The 23975-nt window shown below is 50.6% G+C and overlaps 1 protein-coding gene across 3 annotated transcripts in view; it reads left to right on the top strand.

Annotated features, from left to right (window-relative positions):
* The window catches only part of CDH22 (cadherin 22), a 135737-nt gene that overhangs the window by 70795 nt on the left and 40967 nt on the right, over nucleotides 1–23975 (top strand). For all 3 annotated transcript variants that reach the window (XM_074406594.1, XM_074406595.1, XM_074406596.1), the window contains 2 exons: nucleotides 11734–11853; nucleotides 22225–22392. In XM_074406594.1, coding sequence (XP_074262695.1) covers nucleotides 11734–11853; nucleotides 22225–22392 — 288 coding nt within the window. The remainder of the gene's footprint in view (nucleotides 1–11733; nucleotides 11854–22224; nucleotides 22393–23975) is intronic.

Below are 23975 nucleotides of genomic sequence, written 5' to 3'. Positions count from 1 at the left end.
CGGCAGTGAAAAGACAGAAGATCCCCTACTCTCAAGGAAGGTCCCTTCTTCCTAAGGAAGACAGACAATAAGCAAGTTAACAACTAGATCATTGGTCCAGTAAGGCTTCTCTGAAGAGGTAACATTGAAGCAAAGACCTGAGGAAGTAAGAGCATGGGCCCTGGGGGAAGAGCATTCCAGGCTGAGGGAATGGCACATGCAAAGGCCCTGGGGTTGAAGTCTGCCAAGAAGAAACAAGGCGACCAGCTCATGCAGCCATGTAGACCATAGCCAGGGCTTTGCCTTTTACACTCAGCAAGCTGAGAAGTCAATGGAAGGTCTTGCTCAGAAGAATGACATGATCAGGACCCATGGCTCTTTCATGAGGAATAGATGAGCAGAAAAGAAGGCAAGAGCAGAAGCGGGTGGCCTGCAAATAGGAAGTGATGGTGGCTTGGAACAAGATGATACCAGTGGAGGTGTTGAAAAGAGTTCGCCTTTTGGATAGATTCTGAAAGCAGAGCTGAAAGCCCTTGCTAATGGATTGGAGGTAGCGTGTGAGAGAAAGAAAACTCAAGGGTGACTGTTAGGATTGTAACCTGAGCAATTAAATAGGTGGCTCTGCATTTACTGAGATGGGGGAACAGATTTGGGGGGTGAGAGGAAATTAGGAGTTCGGTGTGAAGTTATGTTGCTAGAAAAACGTATTAGGCTGCCGAGGGGAGATCTTGAACAAGGCAGTTGAATATCTGGGTTCACAGGAGGTCTGCGCTGGAGAGATAAATTTGGATATTGTCAATGGCAAAGACCTGTGGAATTTCAGAGCCTGGCAAGAACTTAGCAATTAATTTTGCAAATAGGGAAACTGGGCCTCAGAGAGACAGTGATATGCCCAAGTGACAGGCAGATGAGACAGGCAGCTCTGTCTACAGCCCAGAGAAAGCCACAGCTCGCCAAGACCCAGCCAGCTAGGGATAGAGTCTCACACAGAGATGGCGGAGCCCCCAGACACAGATTCAGTTGCATTTACCAGGGTATGACTGCACACACCCAGGAGCACCGCCCATGATTGCGCCCATAGAAAGGGAAGTGCTCACACACAGAAATGGACGTCTCCTTGAAGACATCAGACACAGCCTAGCCAAGAAGCCTTTTAAAGCCTGTGTGTGCATGTGGCATAGCCATAGTCACACAGCAAGTCCTGACTTTCTAGGCCCGGCAGCCCCCACCTATTGACTTACACTCACGGCCTTATCTCTCTGCATCTAAAACTGACCTGCACATTTCTGCATAGAAAAGGCCAGAAAGGTGAGGAGAGCTGATGCTCTCTAGTGAGAAGGAAGCAGAAGCCCCATCTGAAGGACTAGAGGAAAGCAGGTAGCTGGGAAAGGCCTAAGGGAGAGAGTGACTTGGGAAGAGCTGCGTTTTAGAAAATGCCATCTGCTGCATTGTGGAGAATGGCTGAGGACGGGGAGGTGCGGGGGAAGAAGAGCAGCCTCATCTCCACCACGGGGGCTCCTCCATGACCCCTTCACTCTTACTGCAACTCTGAGAGGTGGCAGGACTGATGGTAGCATCCCCATTGAACAGATGGGAACACTGAGGCTCACAGAGAAGAAAGTACTTACAGTCACATAGCAAGTCAGTGACAGAGCAAGTTGCTGGACATAGCTCCCAGGCTGTTGGAATAGCAAGAGTTCTTGTTTCACAGGTGGGGAAACTGAGACCAAGAGAAGGGCAAGGACTCATCCAAGGTCACGCAGAGAGTAGGAGGCAGAGGCAGCCCCCAGTTTATGAGCACTAGCTTACGGAGACCCAGCCCTGCCTTGACCCCCTCTTCCAGCCCACTGACTCTCACATTCCACTCAGGAAAAAAGTTGGGAGGGAGGGGGACTCAATTTGGACTAGCTGGGGAACCCGGGGGCGGGGGAGGGAAAAGCAGAAATTAAATTAGTTTATTTCATTTGAACAACTTTTTGAAGGGGAAGCAAATCTGACACCAGGGTGCTTGCAGAGACTCCAGGCAGCTTTGAAAATCAGTCACAATTACTGAGCCTCCTGATCCGGCTGCGGAGGGCGGGGCCGACAAGCAGCACCAGGGTCTGGGCAGTTTCCGAGATCAGAGGGAGCAGGGACGCAGCTTGGGACATGAAAGGCAGCAGCGCTTGCAAATTAAACCACTCACAGCTTAAAAGAGAAGGGAAGTGTGCCGGGGGCCACCGATGAGCCACGCTTCTGAGCAGGGGCACACCAGTCATGTTAAGCCTCATGCAGCCAAGTGGGTCCTGAGCTGACAGTCAGGAGGCCTGGCTCCCTGCATGACCTTGGTTGACTTCTGCCCCTCTGGACTCCAAGTTCCCTTCTGAGCATTGAGACAGTTCATTCAAGCATCAGGTGTTTATTGAGTGCCTGCTATGTGCCAGGCACTGTTCCAGACATTGGAGATTCTTAGGAAACCTACATACTATAGCAGGGAGAAAGTCAGGACAGAGATAAACAAATGCATAATATGCAAATAAATAATTAAAAATATAAAATAAGCCAGGCACGGTGTCCCACGCCTGTAATCTGAGCACTTTGGAAGGCCAAGGCAGGTGAATTGCCTGAGCTCAGGAGTTCAAGACCAGCTGGGCAATATGGTGAAACCCCATCTCTACTAAAATACAAAAAAATGAGCCAGGCATGGTGGCATACACCTGTAGTCCCAGCCACTTGGGAGGCTGGGGCACAAGAATTGCTTGAACTGTGGAGGCAGAGGTTGGAGTGATCCAAGATTGTGCCACTGCACTCCAGCCTGAGTGACAGTGTGAGACTCGGTCCAAAAAAAAAAAAAAAAAAAAAACAGTATATGTATATGTATGTATGTATATATAAACATTAATATGCCTGGTGGTGTGAGTACCATGCAGAATAAAGGAATTTGGGGTGAGGGCTATTTTGCTATTTTAGATAGAGGGGTCAGGGAAGGCCTCTCTTTCTGGAAGAGGACATCTGAATAAAGATCTGAAGGAAGGGAACCAGGGAGCTCTGCGAAACATTGGTTTACAAACTTTTCCGTGCATCCACATTACCTGGAGGGCTTGTTAAAACACAAATTGCTGCCCTTGTCCCCCAGCGTTTTTGGCTCAAGAGGTCTGGGATGGTAGAAATGTTTGCATTTCTAACAAACTCCCTAATGCTGCTGGCTTAGAGATCATACGTGGACCACCGCTAAGCTACAAGAAGAATGTTCCAGGCAGAGAGGACAGCGAGTGCAAGGGTCCTGGGGCATAGCGTGTTTGTCGTGTTTGAGGAACAGCAGGGAGGGCTGTGGCTACAGAGGAGCGAGTGAGTGGGAGAATATCTGGAGTCTAGGTGCCTCGGATGATGGATTACGTGGGACTTGGCAGCCATTGAAAGGGTTTTGGTTGTACTCTGAGTGAGATGAGGAGCAGAGGAGTGAGCTAATCCGGCTTATATTTTAAAAAGAATGACTTGCTGGCTGCCATGTTGAAAACAGACTGTCGCGGGCAAGGTTGGAAGTGGGGAGACCAATGAGGAAGCAATTGCAATAGTGCAGGCGACCTGGACCAGTGTGGATGGCGAGAAGAGATGCAATTCTAGATGTACACTGAAGGTAGAGCCAACGAGGTTTATGATGTGGGGAATAAGAGGCAGAGGACAAGGATGATGCTGAGTTTTTGGGTCTGAGCAGCTGAACGGATGGAGCTGCTGCAGCTGAGATGGGAACTGCTCCAGGAAGAGCAAGTTTGCAGAATAAATTAAGAACTCATTCTTGGGCAAGTTCAGATTGAGGTGTCTACTGAACATCCAAGTTCAGATGTCAAAGGGACGGTTGGATCTGTGAGTCTGGACATCAGGAGAGAGATGAGGCTAAAGATACAACTCTGGAAATCAGCAGCAGAGGGAATTTACAGCTTGAGGCTGAATACATCAACAGGGAGTAAGTTTTGATAGAGAAGAATTGGACTAGACACTCTCTCAGTGTCAGGGAGCCAGACCCCTTTCTTAGGCTGTCACAACCTGATCATGGGATGGCAAGAGGACTTCACAGATCTCCCACACCCAGTTCAACTCCCCCTACTTATTCATGCCAACCTTGTGTAAGGCACTATGCCTGGCACAATTGAAGATACTGAAGACAAAAATGAGAAATTCAATTCAGTGTGCATTTATTAACCACTCCTTTATTCTGGGTACTGCGGAGGATGTAAAGATAAGTAATTGAATTAAATCCACAAATGTTTATTAGCACCCATGATACGCAAGGCCTCCAACGTACTTGGCTGTGTAGGCCTTGCAAAGAAGAGTCACCCAACTTAGCAAACATTTATTAGCACCTACTTTATATATGGCCCCACAGAAGATACAGAAGTAGTTGCTTTTAGCTCGGTAAACACGTGTCAGTGCCTGCTATGTACATAGCACTTTGCTAGGTACGTGGAGATCACAGATGAGCAAGACACCACCCCTGACCTCAAAGTGGTAGCAGATCACTTTCATATCTTGTGCTAACTCAGATCGACTGGTAGTGACTGTTGGGCTGTATTGAGGAGTCTAAGGTCTCATTCAGCCTAGGCAGAAAAGAATGTCATGATGGATTAGTGATGTCTGCCATGGACAAAGGAAGGAGAATGTCACAGCACATATGCCATAGGATTGACATTGCCAGACCATGGGATTGGGGCTCAGCAGAATGTGCAAATGAGCAGGGACCCGGCTGCAGCCGCTTTTCCATGTATTTCAATTCCTCTGTGAGCAGCATCTTTAATAGATGGGAAAAGACTGTTTGGTAATACAGCCTGCACTTCTTGGGATATTCACTAAATAATAGCTATCAGCCAGCACTGCTTTCACGGAGCTATTTCCATTGGTTCTCACAATCCTGGGGAATAAGCAGGATAGGCATTAGTGTCTTCATGTCACTGATACAGAAATAAATGCAAAGTGATTTTTCTGAGATTCCGCAGTAAGAGCTAACGCCAGAACTAGACCCAGAAGCAGAAACCAGAACCCGAGTTCCTTGTCTCGGCGTCCACGGCTTTCTTTGAGGAAAGAGTCACGACCATTTCTTGCACAACACTTCATAGCTTGAAAATCATTTTCACATCCCTAATCTCATTTCAGCCTCTTAGGGACTCTCTTGGGTCAAGTATTGACATCCCCATTTTACAGCTAAGGAAACTGAGGCTCAAGAGGGGAAGGAAAGTAAAACTGGGAGAGCACCCTATCTGATTCTTAAATCCAGTGCTTGTGGGGACAGAGAGGAAAGAAGGAAGGCAGGAAGGAGTGCGTTCCCCAAGGATCTCATTTGGAGAGGGCAGCAGCAAGCTGGGAACCTCCGATTGTCCCGTCTGCAGCTGGAGAGAGTGTAGCTCAGCAGCCCGCAGGCCCAAGCCAGGAATCAATCGCTGGTCTCTGCAGAGACAACTTCTAAAGATGTTTTTAATTAAAGTCCAGGAAGATCTATACGTGCAATATCTCCTTGCTTAGCAACGGCACTGGCTCTCACCACCCAGGCTGGGGGGAACGGGACAGGAAGCTTCTGGTGGAGAGAAGCAACAGACAGGAGCAGAGGCCCTGGCCCTCAGAAGTTGGCCCCATGGCCCAGGTAATCTAGACAGGGAGGAATATATCCCTGTCACTCTTTGTCTTTTCCATCAATAAATCATTCAACAAACATGACACCCTCTGTATGCCAGGCCCTGTGGCCATATGGCACTGGGGTGCAAAGGTGATAAAGCTACCATCCTGCCCTCGAGGGTCTAGCACATAGTGGGTGCTCTGTAGATGTTTGGAGAATGAATGGAACTGAATCATAAGCAAAAATGTTTGCTTTCTGCCACTGGCAGAAGGATGCTCTCACAGATACTTTAAATCTTGCTGTCTGAAACAAAGTCACTAGACTGCGTAACAGAGGGCCTAGTAAATGAGAGAACAGAAGGGCTTGTGGGTCTCAGTTGGGGATGTAGGAGAGTGCTTTCCCTCAGGGGGACATAATGGATACACACACACACACACACACACACACACACACACACTCAGGGGTTGCCTGGATGGACGAGTCCATAGCCAGGATCCTTAAGGAAAGAAAAGGTGAGGGGAGGGTGTTCTGGGTTCTCTGGAGACAGAGGAAGGTGCTTGCAACGCAGGAGGCCCCTCACCACACCAGGCCAAATCTCACCTTCCTCTCCTAGTCCCTCCTCCTGCTCTGCTCCCATCTTCCTGCTCCATATGTACTTCTGTCTCTGTTCTGTTTGTTCTGTCTCTGTTTCTAGATTCCTCTGGCTTCCTACTTAACCTCTGTGTTTCTATTGCATTCTGTCTGTGTCTGTCCCACTTTCTGTCCCTCTGACTCTCCTTTCTCTGTCTCTTACTCACTTTCTTGCCCCTCTCTCTGTTCCGCCTTCTCTGTCACTTGTCTCTGGACCTGCCTCCTCCCATGCAGCCACTTTCCTGCATCTCCTGTGTGCCATTCATCTGTATTAGGCTGCCCTGGCTGGGAGGCTGGAAGCAGGGTCAAGGCCAGCCCAGCCAGCCGGCATTCTAAGTGATGATCGAAGAGGGAGTTGGGAGGAGGGCAGTGGGGGTGGATGTTGAGAGGGGGCTTGTTTCCTGTGTAATCTGAGCGTTCTCAGGGACTCGACAAGTGGTTTTTAATTTTTAATAGAAAACATTCTGCACAGTGCTGGCAGCAGCAGGGGTGGAACTCATTTTTTATAAATGTTTGAGAAGCTAAATGTGAGCCTAGGGTTTCCCCAGGCTCAGTGGGGTGGCAAAAGGAGGTGGAGAAGAGGCAGGATGATAATAATTACAAACGTCTTCATAATAATGACACTCGGTCACCTTAGCTGAGACCTCTTCTTTTCCAGAGTGCTTCACCTCTTTCTCTCATTAAGGGGTCTCCCGCACCCAGGGAGGCAGGAATGATAAAGTGTCATCTCCATTTTATAGAAGGGGAACTGAGGCACGATCAGATTGGGAAGTTTTTCCACAGCCACACAAAGCCAAGGACAGGGCTGGAATGAGAATTTATGTGTATAATCCCTGAACTCCACCCCACACAGCACCACCCACTCCAAGAGCCAGCTGGGGCTCCTCCTGGGGGCTCCGGAACTTGAGTCTGGAGCCTCAGTTGTACCTCACAGATAGCAAGGATTAAGGGATAAGAAAAGAAAGAATTCTAGCCTGGGTTCCAGGACATAGATTCCAGTTCTGGTTCCATGACAAACCAAGTCAGAACAACTCAGAGATGAGAAGTAGGCAAGCCCCCTCCCTCTTGATGCTGGTGTCCAGGGGTCTCCTATCCAGGGAGGCACAGCCTCAGGTGGCTCCTGATGATATAGAGAGAAGGGAAAGGAGTGAACTTATATTAGGCACCCACAACACACTGGCTTCACCAGCCACCTAGATCCATCATCTCTAATCCTCATAGCATCTCAGAGGCTCAGAATGGGCACCCCTTAATGTTACAGGTTAGGAAACAGATCAGACAGGGTAGAAAATCTGACTGAGGGCATAGAATAAGGAAGTGGTGGGACTTGAAACCAGGACTCTCTGACGCCAAAGCCCACCCAGTCTCCATGGATGTGTGAGGGGCATCTCCTCTCAAGAGTATCTGACTTCTCATGCTGACCTCAGCTGGGAAGGGCTCTAATGACTTGGTGGCTGCATCATCCTACCTGCTTCCTTCTGGGTGTCAGTCTCAGAACAGGCTCAGTTAGTCCAGGAGGGCAGCAAGCTGGCTAGACAGACCTGAGTTTGAATCTTTCCCTACTGCTTTCTAATTATGGTCCCTGGGGAAGTCATTGAACCCCTCTGTGACTCAATTTCCTCATCAGTTCAGTGAGCGGTTGGGTCTAGGGCATCAGTTTTTAGACCTAGAGGCACTTTAGATTCACTCTGGAGATTGTAAAAATACCTTTGCCTGGGCTTCTCCCCAAGAGTCCTATTTAATTGGTCAGGGATGGGGCTCAGCATCAATGTTATTTAAAGCTCCCAAGAGATTCTAATGTGCTGCCAAGTTGAGAAGAGCTGGTTCTGTGCTCTCCAAGGACAAGCCTTTCCATATCTAACATTCCGCATGGATCCATGGGCCCTGAGATCGTGTTTAGCCAAGAATCAGTTGGGCAACCCTTCGTATTCCAGCCTGGACCTACGCCCCAACCACCACTTAGCAGAAGGGCTGGGAGGCAGCACCACGGACAGTGGTCTGCTGCTGTCAACCAGTCCCAGCTCTACTTCTGGAAGTCTGGGCTTGAACCAGCTGTAGGGGAAGGAGAATCTAAACCCAGCTCCTGTCCTTCCCCTCCTCTGCGCCCCTTCTCCTGTGTCTGAGTCCTCCCTCTCTCTTTCACACACACCTATCTACTTCTACTCCAAGCAGCCCCTCCTCCTACCTCTAAGGCCTGATACATGTGGGCTTTGACATCAGATCCACGTGGGTTTCAAACCTGCCTCTGCACCAGGTGAACTTGTCAAGGTACTGTCCTTGGTGCTGAGCAGAGAAATCTGAATTCTCACAATGATCCACGAGTTTGGTAGTATTCTTACCCCTGTTCCGCTAATGAGGAAATGGAAGCACAAAGAGGTTCATTACTTAACTTCACTCAGCCTCCGTTTCCTCCTCTTTAAAGTGAAAATATTAATAGAGCCTATCTGAAGGCCTTATTTGGGAAATTCTATCATATACAAAAAGGGCTTATATCATAGTCTCTAGCACAAAGTTGTTATTTAATAAATGGAAGCTATCTTTATCAGTTATTGAATAATGATATATAATTCACAATGGATTTCATGATTAATTCATGTTTGCACTCTTCACTGTGCGTAACAGCCCCCTCGGCTGTAAAATGGGAATGGTGCAGGGGTGTGCTGGAGTCAGCTTGTACCAGCTCACAAGAGCTACACGTTGATTTTTCAGAAGTTTTGTGGGCCAGTTGATATCACACTGGTAGCTTGAAATTGGGCCACAGTGGGAATATTTACACCATGGAAATCAGCAAACATTACAAAGCGGGGCACTCCTTCCCACCCCTCCACTCCTCAGAGCTGACTCACCAACAAACCACTGCATCTATATCACAGAGCTGGTGTGATGTCTGCAGAAGAGAATGGACATGATGGTGCATTGTAAAATATAAATAAACTGCTGAACCTGTGGGACAACCCCGAGGTGGTCCCATAGTAGCTACAAGCCTGGTATCCTTTTTTTCGGCCAATTCTGGTGAGCTGCTGACTTGTAAAGAAGGTGGGAGGGGGTGTGTGGTCCAAGGAAGCCCTTCCCCTGGAGCCTGGGAAACCAGTGGTGAATCACTGACCCTTTACCATTCCCACGTGTCGACATTAACTGTAATGGCTGCAATAAAGAATCCTGGATTGGGGAAATGATTCCATCATCCCCTCGGGAGTCCCTGGGATGCAGCCAGGGGGAGAGAGAGCTCAGCCATGTCTCTGGGGAGTCACTCAGCCCTGCATTGTGCTTTGCCCAGGGAGTGGAGGGGACATGCATGGGGAGTGACTGGGAGACCCTCTCTCATAACAATTATAACAGCCACCAGTTACTGTGCCCCCACCATGAGCCTGATGCTTTATGTATCCTCTCCCATTTCAGTACCTCTGTGAGGGAAGCATAATTGTGCCATTGTAGACCGGCGTGCCGTGCCTCCTGAGACGACAACAACCACCTGCACTTATTGGGCTTTTGGCATGGGCCAGGCACTGTCCTCGGTGCTGGATGTGGAAATTGAATTCTCAAAATGATCTCAGGAGATTTGTAATACTACCACCCTCATTTCGCAAAATGAGGAGATTGAAGCACAAAGGGGTTCATGACAGATCCAAGGTCAAACTTCTAATAAGTGGCAGTGTCTTCACTGATTGTGACTCAGTTCACCAGACCACTGTCCCCAAAGTCACTGTGTTTGTGCTGACACTGCTTCCCAGAAGGGACTTGGCATCCCAGCATCCTGAGTTCAAATCCCACCACTTCTTCACTCTCTGCCCTCAGTCAAATCTTTTCCTCTGTCTGACCTGAGTCCTCGCCTGTAATATTAGGTGGGGGGTGGGGAGGTCCACTTTGCATTTCTGAGATGCTATGAGGATTAGTGGTGATGGATTTAAGTGGCTGGTGAAGCCAGTGTGTCGTGAGTGCTTAGTAGGACATCATTCCTTTTCCTTCTCTCTGTACCAGCAGGAGGCACCTGGGGCTGTGTCCCCCCTAAGTAGGAGACCCCTGGATGCCAGCATCAGGAGGGAACAGGCTTGCTCACCCTTCTTCCCCAGCTTTTCTGGACAACTCTGATGGTTGACATGGAGCTGGAGTGGCCAAAGAGAGAGGCGCATTGCAGGGACGGTTTAGGAGACCGTGGCTGGGAGGGGGAACCTGGAGAGGGAAATGAGAAATGCAAAAGAGTGAAAAATAAATACATGTGTCTGTCTGGAATGATCGAGGGCCCCAGGCTGGAGGCGGGAGAGGCAGGCAGCGGGCTGGGCTTAGCAGAATTGCTGCAGTAGCACTTCCAGACTCTCACTCATTAGCCAGGCAGTGAACTGGCCTCACTTCCCAGCATGCAGCCCTGCTGGCTCAGGGAGCCCAGCCCACGCCCAGGAGGGACCTGCCTGGCCCCACCAGTAGCCACCCAGCAGAAGGCATCTCCCTGAGATGAGGTCTCTGTCTCCTCCCATTTGGATCATATCCTGAACCCCCAGGACTCACTCTTGAGTCTTCTACCTCACCCTCTTCTTTCTGGAAAGGTTTGGAGGGACTTGCTGGCTTTGCTGGCCCCTCCATCTGACCCGCCCCCACCCTTGCCCCCACCCCCACCCAGTCTAGCCTCACGTCCCAAGCCCTGCTTTCGTCAAATTGAACATGATGTCAAATTAGAGCCATCTCTGGGACAGACCAAAAGAAGCTCCCAGTTTAATGAGGCAGCGTCAAAAATCAATAACTTAATTGCCGCTGTTTGATGGACTTTTATCCAATTTATACTCTCCCCAGCAGCCTACGTGCTGAGCATGAGGAGTATTGCGGGGGTGGGGGCAGTCTGGGCACCCAGGGGGAGGGGCGAGGAGGGCACCAGGGCCCGCAGCCAATGACTTTCCAAAGGGAAGGCTGGGTGCTGCCTTCTGCCAGGGGCCAAGAGACACTGGCCTCTGACCCCCAATGAAGCGGGCTGTCCGTCTGGGCTATCCCCTGCCACCATGGTCGGGGGAGAGGAGGCAGAGTCCCTTGAAGAATCAGTAGGAGCTGGAGTGGGTAGAACAGTGCCTGGGTCGGGTGTCAGGCCCTGGTTTCCAGTCCTGGCTCCGCTGACTGTGATGACTGTAACTGGCAATAATGGTTGTTGCCGTCATTGAGAAACTGCTCTGAGCTGCTCTGTGCCGGGAGTTTAGAATTCATCCCCTCAACCTGGTGAACCAAGCGCTAGGATTCGCCCCACTTTGCTGAAGAGGAAACTGAGACTCAAGAGAGGCTGCCTTTTGTGGCCAGAGTCCTGTAGCTGGGAACCACCCCAAGGATACTTGAATCCAGAACGGACTCCATGGTCTTAACTTGCACCACTAGAAAGGCCTCAAAACAGGGAGAGGGTTGGGACTCAGAGTGGGGATGGGGACCATGAGAGGCTATCTTTGATGACCTCCTGTGGGTCTCCTGAGAGTCTCTTCTCCCAGCTTTCCTGGGGTGAGGCGAAGTGGGGAAACAAGCTTGGCAGCCCCAGATGACCCCTGTCTCGCTTGGTCCCCCGGGCCCAGGCACGTCGGTGATGCAGGTGATGGCCTCGGATGCGGATGACCCCACCTACGGCAGCAGCGCTCGGCTGGTGTACAGCGTGCTGGACGGCGAGCACCACTTCACCGTGGACCCCAAGACCGGTGAGGGGCGAGGCGGGACCACAGGCGGAGCCGTGGGGCAGGGCCCAACCCAGACGCCTGCTGTCAGCCTTTTGACCCAGCAGCTCTGAGGGTAGCACAGGGGGACACTGCGCACATCAGGAGAGTCCCGGGCCGCGGAGAGGCGGAGAGGCGGGGCAGCCAGGCAGGAAGAGGGAGGACTGGGGAGCCGAAAAGGAATGGGGTGGGGAGGGGCTTCTTCCAAAACTAGCAGAGAAACAGAAAAGCAGGAGGCAGCCACTGTGGGTGCCCTAAAAGGACCTCAAAGGTCCGAACTAAGGGGCTTGCCCTTGAAGTTAAGCTGTTCCAGGGTCGCAAGTGTAGTTTGGGGAAGGGAGGACGGCTGGTTTCAGCAGTTTTGAGAGCTCTGCCCGCTTGGCAGTTGTTAAGGATCTGATGGAAAACCACAGGCATCTTTAAGGAAGGGTGTCGAAGACATAGAGACCTTTAAGGAAGGCTGGCTTCTTTCTTGCTTATCCCCACACCACCACCAAGCGATGGTGCAGCACACCCACCCGCTGTCCCCTCCTTCACTCACTGTGACATTAGCACCTGCCTCATCTCTGAGAAGCCTCGGGGAGTGCTGGGAGAACAGAATGAGAAGACTGAAGCTCAGAGAGGTAAAATGACTCACTGGAGGTCACACAGCTGAGAGTGGCTGGTGATTCCAGCAGGTGCTCTCACTGCTTCTGGGATAGGAGGCGCCTGGCTTGGGTGAAGGCAGGAATGAGATGTCAGAAACCCAGAATGTTTATCAAATGCCATTGTGGGGCTCACGCCCTATGGCGCAGGGAGACAGGCAGATATGTGGGGATTAGATGCAAGGCTTCTTGGAGGCAGTAGCTGCAATCTACAAACAATAAGAAAGTGTCTGTGGGGTGCAGTGGCTCACCCCTGTGATCTCAGGACTTTGGGAGGTCAAGGAGGGAGGATCACTTGAGTCCAGGAGTTTGAGACTAGCCAGAGTAACACAGACAGACCCCATCTCTACAAAAAGAAAAAATTAGCTAGGCACAATGACAGGTGCCTGTAGTCCCAGCTACTCAGGAGGCTGAGGTGAGAGGATTGCCTGAGCCCAGGAAGTTGAGGCTGCAGCAAGTTATGACAGCCTGAGCAACAGAGCAAGATCCTGTCTCAAAAAATAAAAAATAAAAAAAGAAGGTGTTGCCAGACCAAGATTTCAGAGAAGGGCATTTCAGGTAGAGGGCATGGCTCAAGCAAAATTTGGGAAAAGTGGAACAGCCTGGGGCATGAGGGGAATTATAAGCAGCTCAGGCTTGAGCAGTCATGTCGAGAGGGTGGCAGGGGGTGCTGGGTGAGCCAAGCTAAGGAGCTTGGATTTCATTCTAAGGGCAAAGCTGGAAAGTGGGGTTGGGGAGAGTTGATGAATTTGGGTTTTGGGTTTTTTCGTGTTCCTGTTGTCTCGGGGAGAAGGGAGAGGATTCCAATCCATGAGCACAGTTATAATTGTATTCTCTTACACAAAGTATCTTCATTATTTCTTTCTCCTCACAAAAGTAATACATTTTAGAAAATGTTCAAACGTTAAGGAAATGCTAAAAAGAAAAAAAAAAGAAAGTGCTTCCCACTCTCTATCCTCAGTAATTGCCGCCCCAAAGGTAGCCACTTGGTATATATATCCTATGAGATCTTAGACTCATTCACTTGAAAACATTAAGTCATCTTTAATAGATAAGACATCTCAAGGTTCAAAATTTAAAAAGTCCAAACCGGAATTTAGTGGCAATTCTTCACCCCATCCAGTCTCCCAGCCACCCCGTCTGTATTCCCAAGGCAACCAATGTAATTTCCTCATGCATCTTCCAGATCTATTCTGTACATGTACAAGAAAATAAGGTATATGTATTTGTTTTTTTACATGAACGGTAGCTATAAACACACTATACACACGGCTTGCCTTTTTCACTTGACAATACATCTTGAAGATTATTCCATATCAGTACATAAAGAGCTTCCTGATTCTTTTATTTAACGGGTGTTATGGATACCTAAAATTTATTTCACCAGTCCCCTACCGATGGACACTTACGCTGTTTCCAATCTTTTGCTGCAACGAACAGTGCTACAGTGAATAACCTCATACATACATCATTTTGTGCTTGTATGAGTGTATCTGCAGGCTAATTTTCAGGAAGTGGAGAAGTGGGGTCAAAGAGCACATGCGTTCGGAATCTCGATAGATAATGTCAAAACATAGCAGATGACGCTCCCGTGAGCCACGTGTGAGAGCGCCCATTTCCCCTCCTCCTCACTGACACTGCGGGTTCATTGATGACTTCGAAACAAGGAAGTGACATGCTCTGGTTTTCATTTTAACAAGATCCCTCGGGCTGCTGCTACAGAGCTTGGCTCCAAGGAAGGAATTGGAGGCAGGGAGGCCCTAGAGCCCAGGGTCCCCAGCCTAGAGTCCCAAAGGGCAAAAACCAAAAGCCTGGGCCCTTTCTTGATATTCAGACTCCTGAACCTGCCGGTCTAGCTGGGAGGCCAGGGATGATGAAGAATTCGTGGTGAGGGTTGACTGAGATGCCAAGAGGAGAGAAGAGGGGAAGGCAGTGAGATCCTGCAAAGGGTCAACCTTGGAGGCCAGCACAAATCTGCAGGACTAGGTTGAGGGAGGAGTCAGAGTCTCTTTCCATTCAGTGTAGAAAGGGTTTCTTCATATAGGCAAAGGGTACCACCAACAGAAACAGGAGTGTAAATTAAGAAAGCTACTAGAGCAGAGGAATTCGTGAATGTGCCCTGGAATCTGATGCAGAGCTAAATAATTCAGCTTTAACCATATTGGCTTTAAGATGAGAGAAAACACCTAGGAAAACACCAGGGAAAGAAACATCTAGAACTTCTAGCGGGCCATCTAATACAGGTGTGGAGCTCCAAGAATGGTTGAGGCTCTTAAAGCCTCGGTTTCCCCATGTGCACAGGAGAGAGAATCACACCCACCTCATGTGATGGTTGTGATGATTCAGTGGGACAGTTCACTTACTCATTCAACAACTATTTATTGAGTGCCTATTACATGCCTGGCTCTGTTCTAGGCACCAGGAATGCAGCAATAGATAAATCTAAGGGTCTGCGTTCATGGCACTTTTACTGAAGTAGAGAATATAGAAGATGAGCATGTACACACATCATGTCAAGCAGTGACAAGTGTAAGAACAAAACCTGATGCAGAGGAAGGACTTAGATTAAGACATCATGGCCGGGTGCAGTGGCTCCTGCCTGTAATCTCGACACTTTGGGAGGCCGAGGCAGGCAGATCACTTGAGGTCAGGAGTTTGAGACCAGCCTGGCCAACATGGTGAAACTCCGTCTCTACTAAAATACAAAAATTAGCAGGGCATGGTGGCACACGCCTGTAGTCCCAGCTACTCAGGAGGTTGATGCCGAAGAATTGCTTGAACCCAGGAGGTGGAGGTTGCAGTGAGCCAAGGTCGTGCCACTGCACTCCAGCCTGAGAGACAGAGCAAGACTCTGTCTCAATAAAAAAAAGAAAGAAGGAAGAAAAGAAGAGAGAAGAGACAAGACGAGACGAGAAAAGAAAAGAAATCATGACAGGCTTTTCTGGGGAAGTGACCTTGGGACAGAGACCGAGTACAGTAAAGGCATGAGCCATGCAGATTTCTGGGGACCAACGCTGCCGGCCAAGGGGACAGCAAGTGTGTGAAGTGCTCAGCCCGAGCCCTGGCACAGAAGAATGATGGTGGTGATGAAGAAGGCTTCATGCATTCCGCCTGAGGCGGTGGGTACCTTCGGGTTGATAAGACTAGGGAGATGGGGGGAAGAAAGAACATGAAAATAAGAAAAGGGCCAGGACTGAGTCTTGGGTGGTGACAGAGCTGGGCAGGTGAAGGATCAGACACCAAGACAGTGGGGAGGGAAGGCAGTTTCTAAGAAACAGCGTCCCCCGCTGCAGAGGGCCCGGAAGACGGTGACGCGTGGGAGGCCACAGGGCCTGGGGGAGCAGGAACAGTTCCCAAGAGGCCAGAAAGTGAGGACCAGGCAAGGCAGGTGAAGGAGTTCAAAGGGGGGTCCCTGCTCCAGGGCCCCTCAACTCTTCAGTCTGAAAGGGTCCTTTCTGGCACGTCCCAGGAAGAACCAGGTTTTGCCTCCCCTTGCCCACAGCCCCACGGCAAGAGCCACCCTGGTGCCATTCCCAGCCCCAGCTCCATTTCCCCAGCCAGGAATATTCCACTGATGCGGATCTATATTTAGCAGCTGCTGCGAGGTACAGTCTGTTCTCGCTGTGCAGATAGCAGGGAGCAGAGCCGGAACGGGGCCTGGGAGGAAGGTGTGAGGGAAGGGAGGAGGCGGGGCGCCGCGAGGCCCCAGTGCCAGAGGAGGAATTAACTTGTGTGTTTTAAAGGCCAGGCCTGCCAGCAGGCCCCCCACAGGGGCAACAGGGATGGCGTTTGCGGGCTAATGAGGCATCACACGGGCTTCAGGGCCCCTTTTGCAGCATTTGGAGGGGACAGCAGTGGCGGCGGGGACAACAGCTGCAACTGGGGACGATGGGTGAAGACAAGGCTGTGGGAGCCAAGGCCAGGTTATAATTACCAGCCCCGCCCACCACCACCCCAGCAGGAATAGAAACATTCTCTGAGACTTCAAGATCTCTGTTGAAAATTCTCAACTGGGCCAGAGATGTCCATTTTACGGGGAGGAAATGAAACTAACATTTGTTGAGCACCTTCTAAGTGCCAGATCCTGGGGTCAGGATAATGAACTAGACCTGGTTTCTGCCCTCACGGAGCTTCTGCTCCAGCAGAGAAGCAAATGGATAGCTACACCCAGCCTGTGAGAGGGGCAGTGGAAGGGCACGGGGAGTCAGCCATCAAAATGTTGTTTGGGCACTTGCTGTGTGCCAGGCCCTATAGACATGGGATGAACAAGACCAGCATGGATCTTTGCCTCTGTGAAGCTTATTTATGGAGGTACCCAATCCAGAACTTGAGAAAGTACATCTCCAAAATGTGAGCCCTGCTGCTGGAAGCTTCCTCTCAATAGCCCTACCAGGTGGGTGTCCCCATTTTACAGAAGAGGAAACAGAGGCTCAGAGAGGCCCAGGAACTTACTCATGGTCAGCTAGCATGTAAATGGTGGAAAGAAGACTTGAGCCCCTATGGGTCTGGCCCCAGAGTCCTCCTTTTCACACTGCAGCCTATCGGATTCTGTGCAGCCCTGGCATCTGTATTGGGCCCTCAGTAAGAGTCTAATGAATGAATGACTGAACGGATGAACTCGAAGAGCTGGAAGGTTTCAAGAACAACTTCATGGACTGATTTTTCTACCCCTAGATCTCCCAGAGGGCAATAGTCTCCACCATGCTTCTCCCAGCGTCAAGAGAAAGAGAGCAGAGTGGAACACAGCGGATAGGAAAATACGTCATCAATTCCTCCCCACCCTGTACATGGCCTCTTAGTCATGTGACTTTGCCACTGTTCCCTGGAAGAGGTGAAGCCTGTTTCCCCACCCCTTGAACCTGGGCTCACCTGGGGCTACTGTGGCCAATAGAATGTGGCAGAAGTGATGTTATGCAAATTCTGACATTAGACCTTAAGAGACCTTGCAGCTTTCACTTTCACTGTCCTGGAACATAGTCCTGAGACTGCCACGTAAGAAAGCCAGCCTACTGGAGTATGAAAGAACCAACGTGTCCCTGCCGACAGCCAAGACCAACTGCCAGACATGTAAATGAGCCATCTTGGACCTTCCAGTCAGCTGCTCCTCCGTTTTAGGCTCAGCTGCGTGAGTGAGCCCAGACAAAATCAGCAGAGGAATGGCCCAGCCAACTGGGTTTCTCTATCAGTCATCTAGAGCTATGTGAAACACACACACACACACACACACACACACACACACACACACACAGAGCCCAAAACATGGTGGCTTAAAGCAACAATAGTTTATTATTTGTCACAATTTGGTCTGTCAGCTGGGCAGTTCTTTGGCAGGGGTCACTCATGCAGCAACAGTCAGCTGTCGGGTCACTGGGAGTGACCTCGCTGGGACAGCTGGCATGCCTAGGCCTCCCTCTCCATGTGGCCTTTTATCCTGGGCTTCTTCACAGTACGATGGTCTCAGGATTCCAAGAGGACAGGTGGCAGCACACAAGGCTTATTAAACCTCTACTTTTGTCACACCTGCTGATGTCCGATTGGCCAGTCACTGTGGGAGCGAAAAACCCAAGGATGTGGATACTGGGAGGTGTGGTTCACTGGGCATTGTCACCAGAGCAACCTACCCTATTCCCTGGATCCCAAGAATGGGGCCCAGGGGCATCATGGCCTCTGGGGACCCACCTCACCCACACCCAGAGATGGCACCTGCATCTTACACTCTACAAGGCTTCAGAACCAGTTTCCAAGTGAGAAGAGTGTTATGTCCCCAGTTCCTCAGGAGCTGGAAGGGACAGAGACAGCAAAGGGGGCAGCAAAGAGGGCAGCAAAGAGGGCCTCTCTCACTCACAGAGGTGGAGCCAGAACCCTGCTCCAACCTCCACTCAGAACTGGGACACTGAGTCTTTGGTGCCCAAGCCCAGAGACGCCCAGTGGCCCCAGATCCTACCATGAATCCTCTACATTCACTGAGGTCTTGGATGGCAAGTGACCAGCACAAAGCTTAGCACACAGCAAGTGCTCAGCTAAAGTCACTCCCTCCCCACCTTTCTGCCTGGGATCCCCTGCTCCCTGGCCTGGCAGCTGCTGCACTGTAAGCCTGTCTGCCTCCCCTCCCCACCCCCCCCCCACCATCTTTCTTCACCTTTCCTGCGTCTCCCTCTCTGTTTTCTGTATGTCTGTTCCCACTCTCTCGGTTTTTCTTTACCCATTTTTATTCCCTCCTTTCTTTCTCTTCCTCTTTCTCTCCAGGTCTCTCTTTCTCCGTTACTATCTCTTTCTGAGTACCTCCGGCTTTCTCTCTGGTTTATCTACCCCCCCCCATCTTCCCTTCTCCCTTTTTCTGTCTCTTTCAATTTCCCTCTTTCTGTTCCCCTCCTTTCCCCTCCCCAACCTTCCTTTCTTCCCTTCCTCTCTGTCTCTTTCCTCCTGTCTCTCACCAGTTTTCTCTCTGTCTCTCTTTCCCTGGGACTCGTTTTCTTCTCTCTCCTCTTCCCTATCCATCACCTTCTCCCTCTTCCTCCCCTCTGTCTGCCTTCTGTTCTCTCTTTCCAATCCCCCAGGGTGGAGAATATGACAGATCCCACCTTCCCTGTATAGCCCCTGCTCTCCAGGGCTGCAAAGCCTCAGCATCCTGGCCATGCACTTTCTACATGTGTGACCTTCAACAAGCTACTTAGCCTCTCCATGCCTCTGTCTCCTCATCTATAAAATAGGTATAATCACAGCACAGCACCTTCCTCATATAGATATTGAGAGGATTAAATGACACAATTCACCTAAGGCGCTTAGAATAGTGTGTGACACAGCGCAAATGCACATAAACATTAGTTGTTTTTATTACATGTAATTCTCATGAGATGAAATCGTACACGATGGTTCTCAACCAATCTTGCCCCAGGGTCCATTTGACAATGACTGGAGACATTTTTGGAACTAAGGCAAGGGTTAGTGCTACAGGCATTTAGTGGTGGGAGGCCAAGGATGCTACTAAATACCCTACAGCCTACAGGACACACACACACACACACACACACACACACACACATAAACTCTCTACAGAGAATTATCCTGCCCAAAATGCCTGTAGTGCCAAGTCTGAGAAATCCTCTTGTTCAGGTCAGTATGGTGGTCATCCCATTTTACAGATAAGGAAACTGAGGTTCAAAGAGGCAAAGAGATTTGCCCAAAATCACATGACCAATGAAATGGCAGATCTGGAATTTATCCCAAGGCAATCCAAGACCCCTGTTGCTGGGAAGACCAGTGGTGGCAGAGACCGGGTCGGGAGGGGGCCTACAGAGGAATTGCGAAGGCCACTGATAGAGGGTTTGTGTGACCCTTGATTAGACAGAATGCCCATTTTGTATCTGCATGTGATCCCATGAAAGCAGGACCACCCCTTAGGCACCCCACCTCTGGCTCCCACAGGTACACACAGAAATAAATACACACACACACACACACACACACCCCACATGTACACACACACCACATATACACACACATTACAGCCTCTCCTTCCGTTCTATTGCCTGTATGGGAGTCTGGGGACTGCTGGGGACCATCAGGTGTCGGAGCTTGGGTTTTATGGGGCACAGCATGGGGCTGCTGGTGCGTGACTCCACCTGGCGCACAAGCCCGGGGCACCACCTGTCACCACCTGGTGCTCGGCAGGTTGGAGTGGGTGGTGGGAGAGGCTCTGAACGCCTCATCGACTCTCCCACCCGACACTTGTCTATTCTACTGGCAGGGAGACAAGAAGCCCAGTCTTCCCCACAGCAGAATTAATCCTGTGGTCACCTCCATGCCCGCTCCCCTTCCCGCTGCCAATAACAGCTTGGAGGACTGTCTGCTCAGCGATTAGCTGGTGCCTGGACAGAGGACCCAGGAACAGGAGAGGGTCGGGGCAGGCCCCTAGGGCTGGGGGATAATTTGGTTGTGGGAGGAGGATGTGAATAAGAATGTGTGACGGTGGCTATGAGTGTGCCTGTGTGTACGTGACTTTGTACGTGTTCTTATGTGTAGAGTCCACAAATGTGTGAACCACATTGTGTGTGTGTGTATACATGTGAATGTGACAGCATAGCGAGTGTACATGAGTGTGGACGTGAGTCCAGTTCACACTCACCAAGTTGCTGCTCCATGCCTGGCTCTGAGCTGTATGTTACTGACACAGGCCTGGTTCATGCAGAGAATGTCAAGTGGGGAAACTGAGGCCCCAAAAGTGGGACTGATTGCCCAGGGGAGTCACACAGTGGCAGGTTCTAGCTTGCAGTCCTCTCTTTAGTAAGCCAATAGTCCGCTCTGTTGCTTTTGCGTTGTGTCTGCGTGTGAGAGAATGCACGTGCAATGTCTGTGAGCAAGTGTGTGTGAAAGTGTATGGACCTGAGGCCGGGCGCAGTGGCTCACGCCCGTAATCTCAACACTTTGGGAGGCCGACAGGCAGATGACTTGAGGCCAGGAGTTCAAGACCTGCTTGGCCAACACAGCAAAACCCGTCTCTACTGAAAATGCAAAACTTAGCTGAGCGTGGTGGCGCACGCCTGTAGTCCAGCTACTCAGGAGGCTGAGGCAGGAGAGTTGCTTGAACCTGGGAGGAGGTTGCAGTGAGCTGAGATTGCGCCACTGCACTCCAGCCTGAACAACAAAGTGAGACTCTGTCTCAAAAAAAAAGAAAGTGCATGTATTTGAGTGTGCGTATGTGTTAGAGTGTGTATGAGAGAGTATGTGTATATGTTAGTGTGTCTGTGTGTGTGTGTGTATGTTTGTGTAGGATAATGTGTATTTGAGAGAGAGAGTGTGTGTGTATGTGTGTATCATGGAGTGTATATTTGAGAGTGTATCTATGTGTTTGTGTGTTTGTGTGTATGTGAGTATGAGTTATTTGTGAGAGTGCATCTGTATGACCGAGTGTGAGTGTGTGTGTTTCTGTTTGGATGTGTGAGTGTATCTGTGTGACCGAGTGTGAGTGTGTGTGTTTCTGTATGGATGTGTGAGTGTATCTGTGTGACCGAGTGTGAGTGTGTGTGTTTCTGTATGGATGTGTGAGTGTATCTGTGTGACCGAGTGTGAGTGTGTGTGTTTCTGTATGGATGTGTGAGTGTGTCTGTGTGACTGAGTGTGAGTGTGTGTGTTTCTGTATGGATGTGTGAGAGTGTCTGAGCCCGTGTGCATTTCTGCATGAGCAGGTAAGTGTGTAGGCGATCTATATAGGGCTGTGTGTAATTCTGTGTGAGTCTGCGAGTGTATGAGTGTGCATTTGTGAGTGTATCTATAGGGGTGTGTATGAGTTTGTGGATGTATCTGTGTGAGTGGGTATGAATGTATTTGTATAAGTCTGTGTGTGTGATTCTGTGTGAGCCTGTGTGAATGTATCTGTAGGAGTGTGAGTATATCTGTGCGTGTGTGTATCTGTGTGAGCGTGTGTGTATGTGTATCTGCATCTGTATGAGCATGTGTATGACTATATCTGTGTGAGCGTGTGTGTGTGAGCATGAGGAATATATCCGTGTGGGCATGTGTATCTCTATCTGTATGAGCGTGTGTGAGTGTGTGTGGCAGCCACTGAGCCCTGTCCCACAGGGTGGCCACACTGGTGTCCTTGCATGGCCTACTCTCCTCCTGAACTTGAATTTCCCCAGGAGTCACAGGGTCTGTGGGCAGATCCACATCAGCTGGTGGGGGTTGTCCTGGCCTCACCCTCCCTCATCTACAGGCATAATCCGGACAGCTGTGCCTGACCTTGACCGCGAGAGCCAGGAGCGCTACGAGGTGGTGATCCAGGCCACAGACATGGCGGGTCAGCTGGGTGGCCTCTCGGGCTCCACTACCGTCACCATCGTGGTCACCGATGTCAACGACAACCCACCCCGTTTCCCGCAGAGTAAGTGAGGCTTTCCCAGAGGAAGGCGCGTCTGTGTGTCTGTCTGTTAGTCCATCCAAGTCACCTGCCAACCCCAGCTTCCCTTTAGACTTCCCACCAAAAAAAGGGATTCCCCGTCTGTCTACCCAAGCCACCCAGCTATCCCCCAGCCCCCTTCCAACCATCCTGCCTACCAAGGAAGAACCCAGAGCTGTCCAGTGCTCCACAGAGCCAAGTAACATGCATTACCTTCCCAGACCTCCTCTTGCTTCCTGCAGAGGGGGAGCCCCATCCATCCAGCCTTCCATCCACTTATTGGACAATCCCATGCTGCTAAACTAGGCTTGCAAAGGGAAGGCACTGGGGAGAAAGGGGGCGCACAGGGATCTAGGCAGAGGCAGCTGCAGCCCCCAGGCAGAGGGAAGCCCTTAGCTGTGCAGGGAAAAACTGAGTTTGAGTGACAGGCATATCCCTCCTGCTCTGAGCCTGCGGGGCAGGACTCTGTGCTTTTGAATTAGGAGGCCTTTCCACCCTCTGCCTCTACGGGCACAGCGAGGGTTGGGGAATGTCTCCGGTCCAGCCCCTCAGCTCCCTATCAGCCCAGCCAGCCCCTCTGTCCCCGGCTCAGGCTGAGAGCCACGACAGGGAAGCCACCAAAACTGGCAGAAACTAAATGCCGGCAGGGAGCTGGGCTGATTCCTATCGGGTGAGTCATTACTTGAGGTCTGCTGCTCTCGCATTAGGCCCCGCCACAGGGGACTGACCCCCGAGAGATAAGGGAATCCAATCCCTTAGCTGAGAGTGCAGCATCATCTGGGCCTAGAGCCTCAGCTCAGACACAGAGCGGAGTGGGCCGAGCTCACTAACCGGCTTCCCGGCGCCAGGGAGCCTGGCACAGGAGCCAGCCCATTGCCCAATCTCCCAGTCCAGCTTCACCCACTGAAGGCAGATGCTTCAAAGCCCCATGCAGATGGGTGGGATGGGTGGGATGCACCCCCACCCAGTCTTCTGCCCACTTGTGCCAGGCTCTGAATGAGCTCTGAGCTGGAAGGGGTGGGGCAGAGCAGGGAGGAGGACGCCAGGGCCCCGGGAAGGTTGGCTTTCCTGCTCATTCTTCCTTCCTCCTTCCTTTCTTTTTCTGTCTTTCTTTCTTTCTTTTTTTTTTTTTTTTGAGACGGAGCTTTGCTCTTGTTACCCAGGCTGGAGTGCAATGGCGCAATCTCGGCTCACCGCAACCTCCGCCTCCTGGGTTCAGGCAATTCTCCTGCCTCAGCCTCCTGAGTAGCTAGGATTACAGGCACGTGCCACCATGCCCAGCTAATTTTTTTGTATTTTTAGTAGAGACGGGGTTTCACCATGTTGACCAGGATGGTCTCGATCTCTTGATCTCGTGATCCACCCGCCTTGGCCTCCCAAAGTGCTGAGATTACAGGCTTGAGCCACCGCGCCCAGCCTCTTTCTGTCTTTCTTATCATAAACTATAACACATGAAAAGAACATAAAATATAAATGTCCAGTTCAACAAATAATTATAAAGCAAACACTCCTGTGACCACCAGCCAGGACCCCAGAAGGCCTAAGATGCCCCTTCCTGATCACATCTT

Source organism: Saimiri boliviensis, chromosome 9 (genome assembly GCF_048565385.1).
Source record: "Saimiri boliviensis isolate mSaiBol1 chromosome 9, mSaiBol1.pri, whole genome shotgun sequence".
NCBI classification, from domain to species: Eukaryota; Metazoa; Chordata; class Mammalia; order Primates; family Cebidae; genus Saimiri; species Saimiri boliviensis.
The sequence above is the reverse complement of the archived record's forward strand: the minus strand, read 5'-3'. Positions and strand labels throughout refer to the sequence as shown.